Source organism: Parasteatoda tepidariorum, unplaced genomic scaffold, assembly GCF_043381705.1.
Source record: "Parasteatoda tepidariorum isolate YZ-2023 unplaced genomic scaffold, CAS_Ptep_4.0 HiC_scaffold_1125, whole genome shotgun sequence".
In the NCBI taxonomy this organism is placed as follows: Eukaryota; Metazoa; Arthropoda; class Arachnida; order Araneae; family Theridiidae; genus Parasteatoda; species Parasteatoda tepidariorum.
Genome location: NW_027261336.1, coordinates 2,461 through 17,203, shown reverse-complemented (window position 1 = coordinate 17,203; position 14,743 = coordinate 2,461). Strand labels below are relative to the sequence as shown.

The following is a 14,743-nucleotide window of genomic DNA, read 5'->3' as shown; positions in this document are numbered from 1 at the left end:
TATTTATTGATTAATTTTGTACCCTTTATGTAGCATTTTTAAATTGATGAACTAATGGGATGGAATACGATTTCCTCGGTTTATATAATGGCGTTTACTCAAAACATTTTTCCTATTATTATAATTTTCATGATATTAATAGTAACTTCTTTTAATAATAATGACTTCTTACAATAGAATTTAAACAGCAAACCCTTGCAATTTCCTTTAAAACCGTGATTGGTCTCAGGCAAAAAAGAGTAAAAAGTGCATAAGATGCAATACTTAATTTTTTAGATAGCAATGTCAGAAGAGCAAAAAGGTAGAATTCTTTTAGTATATACCTATAAAAACAATACGCAGAAAACTCAATCGTAATAACTTTTGATTTAATGATCAAATTTTCATGTACTGGGATTCAAACTTAATGGTTTAGTTGGGTAATTTAAAAATGTTAAATTATTTATGCAAACAATATTATAAGCTACGAAATCAGCAATTAAGTTACGAAAACGGCAGGTACAAAATCGTACACTTTCCTTGAATGAACATACCTTTCCTTNTTTAAAAGTACTAACACTACTTATAAAATTGCCTAAAACTTTTGAAATTTTCAAGATATTCAAATCGGACTTTCTTTATTTGTTGCCAAATATGATTCTCTTCAAAATTAAGAAGGAAAAAAAAAATTTTCACTTCATTCCCTGCGTCTTTGCAGTAAAGAAGAATTACTTTAATTACTCAAATCTTGTGCAATTTGAAACGAATTTTTATTAAAATTTTACTGATTTTAATTTGAAGCAATGGTTTTCAAACTAATTTTAAATTGCCTTAAAAATTTTGTTTAATTTTATTGAATAATTTTAAAATTAGCAGGAACAAAAAAAGTGAGACAAAGAATTACTTTTTTTTAATAAAAATGCCCATATCTCCAAAAAATATTTAAGCCAGACTTACGGAATTATTGCGTACAATAACCAAAATAATTGCTACAAACAACAAATTTATTGCTACATTATTTTATAAACCTCTAAAAGCTTTACACTTTATTGATAAGAACGAGAAATTGCATAATCTAAAACTTTTTTAAACTATACAACTAATTATTTTAATGTGATAAGAAATAAAAACTTAAAAGTGGGGATCGATTCGAACATTCAAGCCATGAGGGAATCTTTATGAAAAGCACATCACATCGTAATGGCCAACTTTAACTAATATAAGCTACACGCATTGACTCAATACTGAGTGCAGATGTGTTGCAATAGTAATTACATGCATTGTAATCTATGTATTTCAGTAATAATTCATACATGCATAGTAATAACAATTTAATATTTGTAGTTAATTTGTGTTCGTTCGCTTTTTTTTTTGTATTATTATATTTATGTAAATGCCCGGTTCCTGATGCATTTTTTTACTATGTACTGAAGGATGCATGTATTTAAAATTTGCTTTGTATCTTATTCTGTGTTTATTTATTTTTGCAGAAATTCCGTATTAGAGATTACAGGAGATAGTTAGAGCTGAATCATGACAGCTAATAAAGAAAGTAAGTGTAAATGTTATATATCTCTTTCACGGTGACAGTTAAATGAAGATAAAACTTAAGAATAAAATTTAATTGTCATAGTTTTGCTTATGAGATATTTGAATTTGATAGATTTGAAATTTCAAAATATCTTTTTTTTTATTATTGTTAATATTTTCGGAAATTTTATTTCTCTCAATGTTTAAAAATCGTGAACGACACTGCCACGGCTGTTGCAATTTCGCTGCTGTAATTTTTTTTCTTTTTTTTTTTGCCATTGCTGCTGCGAAAAAATACTGCGTGGTGCTCCCACTCTAAATCTCACATAAGTGCTTGAAATTCAACATTCTTAAAGGATCGTTTTTATTTAAGAACTTGAAGGATATTTTTTTTTCTCAAAATTTCAATTTGTTTAAAAATTATTGCGTTTTGTTTTGTTTTGCTCTTCTGGCTTTAAATAATGATCTTAACGCTTTTTATTATTTAAATAATGAATTTTGCTTTAATTATATAAAGGNGTGTTGCAATAGTAATTACATGCATTGTAATCTATGTATTTCAGTAATAATTCATACATGCATAGTAATAACAATTTAATATTTGTAGTTAATTTGTGTTCGTTCTCTTTTTCTTGTATTAATATATTTATGTAAATGCCCAATTCTTAATGCATTTTTTTACTATGTACTGATGGATGCATATATTTAAAATTTGCTTTGTATCTTATTCTGTGTTTATTTATTTTTGCAGAAATTCCGTCCTAGAAATTGCAGGAGATAGTTGGAGCTGAATCATGACAACAAATAAAGAAGGTAAGTGCAAATGTTATCTTTCTCTTTCACGGTGACAGTTAAATGAAGTTTTGTCCTTTTGGCTTTAAATAATGATCTTGACGCTTTTTATTATTTATATAATGAACTTTGCTTTAATTATATAAAGGCTCCGTTGATTAGGTGGGTAAAAATTGAGAACTGTTTGAACTTCAGTGATTTTTTTTTCCTCAAGAATTTTATATAATTATACATTTGTGCAAAATATTCTGAAGAGGAAAAAATTTATACTTAGATAATTATCTTCAAAAATAATTTTTTTTAATTATTTGATATTTTTTGTTATTTAAGTTATTCAATGCAATTTTAAATGAGTAAATCCAAAAATTGAAGGGAATCAGTCGAATAGTTGTTGAAAAATGAAAAGTTGAATTCTTAGAGTTACGCAGAAATAAAATAAAATTAAGATACCTACTTTTGAACTACATTACTTCAACTAAAGGGACCGTATTTTCCAGATTGAGGCTACCTTCTACTATTTTGAAGGTCAATATTCAAAATCCACTTAAGGAAAAAGGTATATTTTTTCTACATTTTTTTGAAATAGGGTGTTCAAAAACACTATTTTCCTTTTGTGATTTATTGTCGGTCCCTTAAACCTCTAAAAGCATTAAACTTCATTGATAAGTATGAGAAATTGCATAATCTAAACACTTTGGAGGTCGTAAAAAGATTTTTTAAATAGTTCTTGGGGGATATTAAAAAATTTATTAATATAGAAGTGTTTCCATTATTTTGTCTACCCCCTGTGTGTATATATGTATATGGTCAACTCCTTGAATTTAACTCCGGCTTATATAAGCTGCACACATAGACTCAATATTGAGTCCAGGTGTGTTTTAAGAGCAATTACATGCATTGTAATCTATGTATTTCAGTAATAATTCATAGATGCATAGTAATAATAATTTAATATTTGTAGTTAATTTGTGTTCGTTCTCTTTTTCTTGTATTAATAATTTTATGTAAATTCCCGATTCTTACTGTATTTTTTTTACTATGTACATATGAATGCAATGCATTTAAAATTTGCTTTGTATCTTATTCTCTGTTTATTTATTTATTTTTTTGCAGAAATTCTGTCCTTGAAATTAAAGGAGATAGAAGTTAGAGCTGAATCATGGCGGAGTATAAAGAAAGTAAGTGTAAGTGTTATAATTCTCTTTCACTGTGATAGTTAAATGAATAAAACTTAAGAATAAAATTTAATTGTCATAGTTTTGCTTATGGGATGTTTGAATTCGAAGGATTTGAAATTTCAAAGTATCTTTTCTTATTTTTATTATTTTAGGAAATATTAGTTCTCTCAATGTTTAAAAATCGTGAACGACGCTGCCACCGCTGTTGCAATTTCGCGGCTGTAAATTTTTTGTTTTTGCTACTGCTGCTGCGCAAAAATACTGCGTGGGCCGGTCACTTTAAATCTCTCAGAAGTGCTTGAAATTCAACATTCTAAAATGACCATTTTCATTTATGAACTTGCAGGAGATTTTTTTGCTCAAAATTTCAATTTGTTTAAAAATTATTGCGTTTTATTTTGTTTTGTCCTCTTCACTTTAAATAATGATCTTGACGCTTGTTTTTTTTTTTAAATAATGAATTTTGCTTTAATTATATAAAGGCTTCGTTGATTAGGTGGGGAAAAATTGAGATCTGTTTGAACTTCAGCGATTTTTTTTCCTCAAATATTTTATATAATAATAAAATTACGCAAAGTGCTATTCTGAAGAGGAAAATATTTATACTTGTTTGTTTTTAGAATTTTTTAACTTTTCAATACACTAAAAAGTTAACTCCTCTTTTATCTTTTGATCTAATGATTAGTTTTCATGTACTAAATCCTTTATCTTAATTGTTCAAGGATATAATCTCAAAAAGCTAATTAATATATGCAGATGATATTTTAAACTATGACATCAGACGCAATAACTAATTTTTTAAGGAATATATTTTTGTCCCCGACATTTTTGGAATCTTGACTTCTGAAGACGTAAATTCGATTTCTCAGGTTGGACTTCATTCATTCTTCTCAATTATACAGAAAGATGGACTCTCCCTCATACAGTCTAGAGGCTATTAATTATCAAAAAAATGCTAAAAACCCTGTCACTGCCATTTGTTAGAGAATTGATGTTTTTAGCCGAAATTTTCCAGCAAGAAAAATGTTTTAAAATATGGCGTAAAATTTTCTGAGTGGTGGGTATTGTTTAACAGGTTGCTTATGATCAATGACATACTTATTCTTTTCCTTAAGTGCAATTCCCAAGAAAACTTTGGGGTGGGGGCTATCCTCAGTAGGGTTGTGTATACCAAAAAGGGTAGTTTCAGTCTGGGGCAGAATTGAGGGCTAGCATCATTGAACTCGGCATAATATTGATGCATTGTATCCACGGGTATTGCTAAATACCCAGACCCAGATGGAAGAATTTTTTTTCTTTGCTTCCTATCCAGGTAGAGTAAGGACTGAATGCTCCTTGTAAATATGTAAAAGAATATCCACTTTCTTAATAAACATATTTGTTTCCCATTGGTATCCTTTACGTTAAGCTATATCACGAGAATAATCTGGCTTTAGTTAAGTGGGACATATTGTACTAGTTTCAACGCTGCTAACATAGTTTTCAATTTCTCTTTTAAGCATAATTTAATTTCCTTATCTACAAAGTTTTTCTATTTGTTAGATTTTTTTTCTATTTTACCGAATTATTCTGTTTGTTCGATAGTTGTTCTGAATAGCCATGATTTATTAATGAAATGTTCATTTTTGGATCTTTTAGATCGATGCGTAAGTACATCAACACTCAAGGAGTTTCGAGACTTGAATCTGCCCAAGGGGAAGATATATGCTAATCTCGGTAAATATCTAATGGACTCGAAGTATTGCGACAAACTCACCCACGAGCTGACTAAGGGAGCCAAGATTTCCGAACATGGAACAGCTGTTAGGAAATGCTACAGGTGCCGAAAAAGATTTGAGGTCACACCAGAGGGAAAATACACGGTGAACGAAAAATGTTACTACCATCCAGATAAAGTAATAAAATTTTCTGGCCATCCATCTATCTTCAAGTGCTGTAAAAGACACGCTTCTCTTATTGGATGCAAAGTGTATCCGTTACACATTTGTGGAGATCCACTGCTCAAACCGGAGATCAAAAGAACTGGTGAAAAGCGCCTTGCACACCAGCTTCGTGGAGTCTACGGATTAGATTGCGAAATGGTTTACACTGTAAAAGGATTGGAAGTTGCAAAAGTCGGTTTAGTTAATGAAGAAGGCTTCACAATTTACGAGTCCTTCGTACAACCTGAAAATGAAATCCTTGATTATTGCACCAAATTTAGTGGCATAAAGGCCGAAGATTTACTTGGAGTAACAACAACTCTTAGTGATGTACAAAGTTTCCTAGGTAACCTGCTTCACATCGAATGCATATTAATCGGACATGGACTTGAAGGAGACCTCCGATGTCTAAGACTGACTCACACTAATATAGTGGACACATCTGTTGTTTTCGCAAGGAGTGATGGCTCTAAGCCAAAGCTTAGAGACCTACCTTACGAAAAACTAAAGCTTGTGGTGCAAAATGACATTGGTGGGCATTATTGCATCGAAGATGCAAGAACTTCCATGGCTTTGATGTTGAATAAAATTAAGGAAGACAAAGTTACCCAAGCTGTATCACAAAAAAATACTGTAACTAATGAATGTCGAAAGTTCAATATCACGACTCAATGTATAGATATGGCATTTCTATCAGCCCAGGGCATTAGCCAGGAAGAGTTACACACCAGAAAATGGCCTTTTTTTGAAACATCACATCAGCCTGAATATCACATAGTTGAACAGAAAGGTAGTTTTAAAAAGGTGTGTTATATTTGCACAAATCTACAATTTGGACATGACTCTTACTGCTACGCTTAAAATTTAAGTTTTTAATTACGAACGGTATACAGTCATGTTCGTGTGAGTCGAAATAAGGATAAGTAAGACTTGGATGTTACATGTTGGCTTATCAATTCACTGTATGTAGATTTGTATGAATGGATCACCCATATTAATTTTTTGTTTTAAAATTTAGTTCATTAAATTAGTTATTAAAATTCATTTAAATTAGTTCTTTTAAAATTTTTTCTTATTAGTTAAAATTAATTTAAATTAGTTATTAAAAATTTAGGAAAGTGATTCAGTTTTTAATCTGTATATTTCGAATGATTTCTTGAGTTATGAAAGAGAATTGTAATTGTAATGTTCGGAAGTTATATGCTGTTTTAAGTGAATTGCTGTATTTTCTTCGATTGATATCATTTTTTAATATTTGCTTATTTCTGTACTTTTTAATTTTTAATGTTTTGTGACTGTTACTGTGACCTGAAAAATCTTTCCTTTTTGGTAAAATTTTTTTCTGTTTTAAGCAAATTGCTGTATTTTTTCTATTTACATCATTTGTAAATATTTGTAAATAAAATGCTTTTTTTTATTTTAAATATTTTGTGATTATAACTGTAAACTGCAAAATCTTAACTTTTTGGTTCAATTTTTTCTGTATTAAACAAATTGCTGTATTTTTTCTAAAGACATCATTTGTAAATATATTCATATTAAATACATTTTTTAATTTTTAATATTTGTCATTATTACTATAAACTGCGATATCTTTACTTTTTCGTATAATTTTGAATTGTCCTTTTTTTAATCTTTTGTTGTAACTGTAGTGTAGATTGTGAGGAGGAACTTTTTTGACACTATGACAAGTTCCAGAACGAAACCGTGATTTGAACATGTTTTTTGTCTTCTGTTTGGTTTAGAAACATGACAATGGGCTAAAAATTTTAAAAATCTGACAAAATTTTAAAAGTTCACGACACTTGCAATTTTTTTAAAAAACATCTTTTCTTTTTAAACAAAAACAACAGGTTGAATTGCAACTCGAATGCACATCCAAATGATTCATTGCGAGGAAATTACGCTTACAGGAAAAAGAAGATTTTTAGTTTAAGTTATGGAGTGAAAAATAAGATATTTTTAAAGGGATAAAAAATGTTCACGAAAATCTTTCAGGTATAATTAATTTAATTCAAAGTAAGATTGATTAATATTTGACTATCATTGTCTAATCAATGATATTCATGTCAAAGTATGGAATTGAGAAATTCTAAATCAAAATATTTTCAAAAGAATCAAAGCTTTCTCTTTGTATTAAAAGTTAATACAACCATCACCGCTGTTTCAGAAAATTTAAGCAGATAGTTTCTTTTTAATGTCTTATAACTCAAAAACTATTGCATGAAACGATAATGGAATTGTACACATTTCTAGATAAATGTTTAAAGAAAATTCTAATAACAAAATGTTATTGATGAAGTCATTAATTCTAGAGTTCCTTGATGCTGAAGAATAGACTGTTACGGAAGTTAAAGAATGTTCTATTAAGCCGCATTATTCAGTTCAGCAAGAACTATTTACAGAATTGTGTTTGATTTGCAGCCACGTACCTTATCTTTCGAAATACTTTATACTACTGGATCTTGTTTGAATTTCAAATTATTTTCGGAGTAATTTAACATTTATGTAGCTGTAAAATAGTGATCATTCTTCGGATTCTTCAATATAAAGAAAAAACTATTCGTTGTAAAAATATAATTTTTTAAAAGGTCAAATCGAAACAGTTCAAAAAATAACAGTTCTCACCAATGCAGACCTGATTTCCTAGAGGCATGGTTTCCTAGAAATCATATGGTTTTATTCTTTTGTTAATAATAATTAAATTATTACTAACTATAAATAAATATTTGGGATAGAAGGAACAATATATCTTTCGAAGGTTATCTGTCATCATCCTGCAGGATTGACACTAGTTTCTCCCATTTGTTTCTCTTGTTTCTGATTACATATGATCTAATTGAGGTTAGCGTAAGAGTCAAGGTGTTTAACTAAACAGAATAACTTTTATCTTGTACAGAAGAGAAAATTTTAATGAAATTCACTGTCTCACTTGTAAATTCTTTATCTTGATTATCATTTTAACTTTTGAAGAGATTAATGGTAGACAGGGTGTGATGAACTGGTTGATCAAAAATGGCAAGCAAAAATAATTTAATTCATAAGCTCATTCAAGGTGATTAAAGTTTAAAATTGGAACACCTTGCGATATTTTAAATTTCTCATTTTAACTTTTCGTATTATTACAATTTTATTTGTAATTTATTTATAGTTGTCTCAATATTCTATAATGTTCTCAGAGGATAGAAAGTTCGTCTTCCAATGAGGTGAACCGGGTTCGAATCCCACCAATGGCTGGTCGATACGAATTCGCATCCGGCTAGCACCGACCACAGTGCTGATGTGAAATATCCTTAGTGGTAGACGGATCTCGAGTTAGAGTCCCTTTGCCGTCCGACTAAACTTGAAAAATTTTCGTGGTCTTCCTCTCCATGTAACGCAAATGCGGGTTAATTCCATCAAAAAGTCTTCCGCGAAGGCAAAATTTCTCCCAATTCAGGAGTTCCCCTTACTTCTGGATTGGGTTTAAAATTACAAGGCTACGGAGTTGAACATTAAAAGTCGTAAACCCAAAAAATGGATCGGCTGTTCAACAACGGTTGTAAAAAATAAAATAAAAAAAAATACCTATAAGTCTAACCTGCGGTAGCTCAGGGGATTGAACGTTCACCTCCCAATGAGAGACCCAAGTTTGAATCCCAGCGGTGGCTGGTTGATACGATTTTTGTTCCCGTCTAGCACCGACTCCAATTTTGACGAAATATCCTCGGTGATAAAGGTTGGGAATCCCCTTGCCGTTGGGCTAACCTTTACTTTAATTGGTATCAAATTATATTTTAGAAATTTTAAAATGCTTGGCAGTCACAGTTTTGAAAATGCACCTAATAGGTTTAAAGAAGGAAAGAAAAGAAGAAAAAAAAAACGATAGACAAGGCCCTCATAAAAGAAGTTGTGAAATGACTAAGTGCGCCTTTACCATTTCGAATTTAATACTTCATATTCGAGCCGGCCAGGTGGCATGTAAACTCTCTTTACACACATAGTATCCCCAAGAGATTTCGAGCGCGCTGATTGACTTTCTCGGCATTGTATTCTGTTACGTCTTTTTGTAGCTCCACCCCAATGACATGTCTCCGTAGTGTGTTCCCAAAAAGTAAATCAATCATAAATCAGTTCCAATATATTTCTCGTACTAGTTTTATGATAAATGTTAAAGTTTTGTTCAAAAAATAAAACAGCTCCATTAATTGTATTTCAATAATAACACATTTATTTAAATATAATTTGCTTTAAATTTTATTCTAATATTTTTTATTGTTAAAGTTATAAATTTTAGGTAAATGCAAGGTAAACAATCATGTTTTGATAAAACATCAAATTAGTATAATAATAATTATTAAACATAAATTAAAGTTTTATTAGCTAGCTTTTATGTAATATATATATATATATATAAGAATTGATTCATATATTCAAATGGAATAGCATTGTGAATTTGGACTTAAAAATTAAAATCTCTCTTACTTAAATTTATTAAGTATGATTGCAGAACAACTCAGTTAAGTTTGAATTTATTATATGAAATTTTAAAAAGTATATAAATAAATTTTTAAAATTATGTTTGATTATTTGAAAAAGATTTTATCATATCTTAGAGGAAAATATTCTGAAATGATAAAAAAATATAATTATAATTCAGCAAAAAATTTTAGAATTTTTTAAAAAAAACTTCTTTTACATTTCTCCTGCGGCACTTTCATAAACGCAATGTGGTAACAAACAAAAAATTTCCTGCTATTAAATAATAAAAAAAATATTTACAATCCAATAGAAATGTACTAGAATTAAAAAAGAGAATTTTTTGTAAATTTATTCTTTAATTACTCAAGGTATTAATTTAATGGACAATTCATGATCATTAGCTTTTATTTTGATGGAAATTATGCAATCAAAAATTAATAAAATAAGCATCTTAAAAGACAATTGCTTGATTTCTTAGATGTCAATTAATAGTTTTTCGGTATTATAAAACATTTAACAAATAAAAAAAAACATTAAAAATAAGTTATAAATAGGTAGGCATAATGCAGATCTCCCAGTTTTAATTTATAATAATAGATGGCGCCACTAATAAATCTTAAATTAAAAATTTTATAATTTAATTTTAGTAATCCGCGAGAAATAAATAAAATATTAATTTAATTCTATGAACATCAATTTAATTAAATAAATATCAAGTGAAAACTATTCAGNATATTGTTAATTTTTGACTATCAGGAATTGGTCTCGAGCAATAGAATTAAGCCAAAGAATACTGAACATTGTTAATTTTTGACTATCAGGAATTGGTCTCGAGCAATAGAATTAAGCCAAAGAATACTGAACATTGTTAATTTTTGACTATCAGGAATTGGTCTCGAAGAATAGAATTAAGCCAAAGATTACTGAACATTGTTAATTTTTGACTATCAGGAATTGGTCTCGAGCACTAGAATTAAGCCAAAGAATACTGAACATTGTTAATTTTTTACTATCAGGAATTGGTCTCGAGCAAAAGAATTAAGCCAAAGAATACTGAACATTGTCAATCTTCATTTTTGAGAGGACGAATTTCTAAAACATGCTTTGCTTAATCTAATAACTTAAAGGCATCAAAATGAGCAAGAAATAACAATAAATAAAAAAAAATAGTATTTTTTAAAATTAAATTAATTGAGTCCTCATATTTCTTTCAAATTTGTGTATGATTGCGCAATATTGATCATTACCGATTTATTGAAAATTTAGTTCTATTCCATTCCATAAGAAGAACGAGTATTCAACTTGTAACAGAAAAAGTTGCATAAGCACAAAATAATATTTCAATGCGACTTAGCTTAAATTCACTACCAAGGTCTCCAATTCTGTCAGCTAATCTAAACCAGAAATAAACAAAAAAATATATTCTGAAGCTATTTAGGAGTTTTTCTTCTTTTTTTTAGTAATTATTGATTTGTAACAAAATAAATTCCTCTTTAATGTATGGAAGCTTATGTTTCAGGTTTTTGATTTTCTCCCCGCGATTTAGCGTTCGATGCAAAGCAAGTGATTATCTTGGGTTGTTGACTACTTGTAACTAAGTCACTTAGCCTGTTCTTCCATCAAAAGAATACCCAAATAATGCTACTTCCCTGGTTCTTCCATTGAGTATCTTCAGAGAAATATATTTAGCAATGTAAATGAATGGTAGTTTAAGTTTAAATTAGAATAAAATTAGAACTTCTCCCAAGAAATCTCAATTTTTTTAGAAATATCACTTAACCGGTTCTTCCACTAAACTCTTCATTTATCACTGAGTTTTCGCAAAATTTTATACAAAATCGTAGTTTTTATATAGATATAACGAAATTCTCTGCAATTTTCTTTTAAAAAAAATAAATAAATAAAAACTATTTTATGAACACTATGCATACACTCTATAACAAAAAAATCGACGCACCAAGAAGCAATCATCCGATTGCTTTGAAATTTCGTATGCATTAATTTTTTGAACAAATATGGCTGGAATAATGCCGACTGGGGACATATAGTCTTTAGCGACGAATCCCGCTTCCAACTGTGTCCTGACGATCATCGAAGACGTGTTTGGAGGCGCACAGGGCAGAAGGGGGATCCTGCCTTCACTATTGCACGCCAAACCGACCCTCAACAAGGCATTATGGTCTAGGGTGCCATTTCCTTTGACAGTCGGACGCGACTTTACACATTGTCGACTCCCGGGCACTTCTTTGGCACCGTATTTTGAAATTCGCCAAGTCGGGTTTCAAATTTTCTCGCGAAAATTTTCGAATACTAATTCGCGCATGTTTCACTAGCAACATACGATTTAAAAAACGCATGAGTGAACATGAGGTGTGAATAAATTTAACTGTTTTAAAAGTTTTTGTGTATTATCAGTCTCTTTTTATTTGGACTTCCTGAAACACCTATTTATTTCTTAATTTTTTGTTTCCTTTTTAGGATAAAGCTTTGCTGTGGGTGTAGGATATGAGAAGGATACAGCATTTTATTTATTTTTATAAATTTATTTCAAATTTATGGTGTCTTTACCAAGTAAGAGGACGCAATATTCAATAATGCAGCAGGGTCTTGCTATATTGTTTAGTTTTTAAAACCTTTAATAGTAACTAGACAATTTATGAGTTTTAAGTACTTTCCTTTTATATGTGTGTAATGATGAGGAGATTGTTGCTGTCAGCTTTAAATATGAATTTACTCTCTTTTACTTTTCTGACACTGATATCTATGATTAAATTTAATGTAATGATTCCCATTTGCGGTATTTGTGCCAATAATATTCGAGTCCAAACAATCGTACTTAGATTTGACACTTTTCTGTAAATGTTATGTCCCAAGCGAAAAATTCCTTTATACGAATCAGCCAATTCTACAGCTTTGGTCGCCAAGACTTAAAAATTTGTTGCAGTTACAGTATATTTATGAGGTGAACACAATTTTGATTAAAGAAAACTTTTTATGATTTGTAAAATAAAAATATAATGTAAACAGTAAGCATCAACTTTGACATTCTCATATCATAACTGTATAACAATTTAAAGACAAACTGTTTATTTATTTCTGATTCATTAAGGACAAGATATTGAGTCAAATAAGAGAATCTTAACAATTTTTAAATTTAACAATTTACTTTAAACCAGCGGGTGACCGAGCTCCGCTCGGAGAAAACAGGTATCGAAGCTAACTCGAAGATTTAAATTTTCAATTGTGATTTATCAAAACAATACATGCCATAAGAAAATTTGTGAAACCATTGGTGAAAAGATAACCGGTTAAAGTGCACCATTGTAAACTATCTAAACAAAGTTTGGAAAGGGAACTATTCTATACAAAGGTAAAGTTTGAAAAGTCATAGGAAATAAAATGTAATTGATAACAAAAAATTATACAATTAAAGAAATGGTACAAAGTGAGCAGTGCAAAGATTGAAGTGTGTTGAAGTTCAATATTTTTGACAAATTTATTTGGAAAAACAAAACATATATACATACATAAGAAACATATTATAAACCTATAACAGCATAAACATAATAAACATTAATCATCGATTGCGAAGTCTTCCATGTTGTCCAGGTAGTTTCTTGTCGGAGAGGCAGGTGCGGCTGGTGAGTTTCTCTTGTTCAGGACTTCCTTCCATACGACGTTTCGGGTGTGGGTTGGATTCTCAGGAGGCAGCAGGACCTTCAACGCACTTTGACGCTTGACTCTTGAAAACGCGACGTAGAGCATTCCGTGCACGAAGACCGTCGTGAGGAGAAGCACGCCGACGAATTCGAATGTTTGGCCTTGTGACTTGTGTATCGTAATGGCGAATGCTGGAGTAACTGGGAATTGGTGCCGTTGCATAGTTGCGCCAAGCTGTGATTTGCTGGAGTCGAGCGTGATCCTTGGAAGGTGTACTTGTCGGCCTGCGTGTTCACCGGTGATGATCTTAGCCTTGATGATGTTGTTGCAAAGTTCGGTGACAATCAATCGTGTTCCGTTGCACATTCCTTCAGAGACGTCCAAGTTTCGGAGAAGCATGATGATGGCGTTCTTCTTGAGCTTCAGATTGTGTGGAGGCAAGTCGGCGATGTTGATCGAGTTCAGGAATTCAGGCGCGAATTGAATTCCCCCTTCATGTTGATCCTTTACCGAGTCGAAACTTGTGTATGTCTTCTCTTCGCCTGGAAGCATAGCGATAATCTGCTCGTTGATCTTGTCCTTATCGTCGTTCAATGGTGCAAGAATAGCGCGATTCTTCATTGCTTCGTAGTTCCCACTTCTGAGGCATGGTCCGAAGATTTCATCGATGAGGTTACCACCAGAGCGAATTTCTTCTGGGACTTCTNTAAAAATAAATACATTCCTCTTGATCATGGAATTTGTTTCTTTTATTTCATATCGTCCTATAATACTTTGAAAATCGATATCCAATACTTCGCAGACATAAAGTGGAATAAATTTCTTTAAAATATTTTTCCCTATGTTTTCCAAATCATTTAAATATTTTTCTCCGTCAAAATATATGCATTTTCTAAATTTGGATTAGAAGCAGCTTCGAAGAAAGCTTTTTGCATCGCCTCATTTACAAATACTGCTTGTGCTATGTGCAAGCAAAATTTTTAAATGGGACAAATGAAAAAAAAGTTTCCATTATTTCATTCAGTAACAACAAATGTATCTTGGAAATAATATAAGCCACAAGAATCAGGAAGAAAAAAATTATGAATAGCCAGAATTTATTCAATACCATATTGTTGGAAACACATTGAAAAACCCTTTAATGTTACATTTTTGACTCCAACATAGTGAAATAACATTAGAAAAAAATAAAGCACTCCCTGTAAGCCATCTCCTTATCAG

The 14,743-nt window shown here is 30.5% G+C and overlaps 2 protein-coding genes across 3 annotated transcripts; one reads left to right on the top strand and one right to left on the bottom strand.

Annotated features, from left to right (window-relative positions):
* Positions 1–3,400: 3,400 nt before the first annotated feature.
* Positions 3,401–6,963, top strand: LOC107449222 (RNA exonuclease 1 homolog). Of its 2 annotated transcripts, none has more exons than XM_016064694.4 (2): positions 3,401–3,485; positions 5,118–6,963. In XM_016064694.4, the coding sequence occupies exons 1-2, from the start codon at positions 3,461–3,463 to the stop codon at positions 6,260–6,262; spliced, it is 1,170 nt and encodes a 389-aa protein (XP_015920180.2). In that variant the 5' UTR covers positions 3,401–3,460; the 3' UTR covers positions 6,263–6,963. The 2 variants fall into 2 exon arrangements, with proteins under 2 accessions (XP_015920180.2, XP_042912791.1); XM_043056857.2 differs by having other exon boundaries at positions 3,408–3,479.
* Positions 6,964–13,435: 6,472 nt separating this feature from the next.
* On the bottom strand, positions 13,436–14,257 carry LOC122272842 (ATP-dependent DNA helicase PIF1-like). Its single transcript, XM_043056858.1, has one exon. The coding sequence runs from the start codon at positions 14,255–14,257 to the stop codon at positions 13,436–13,438; it is 822 nt and encodes a 273-aa protein (XP_042912792.1).
* Between the last annotated feature and the right edge of the window lie 486 nt (positions 14,258–14,743).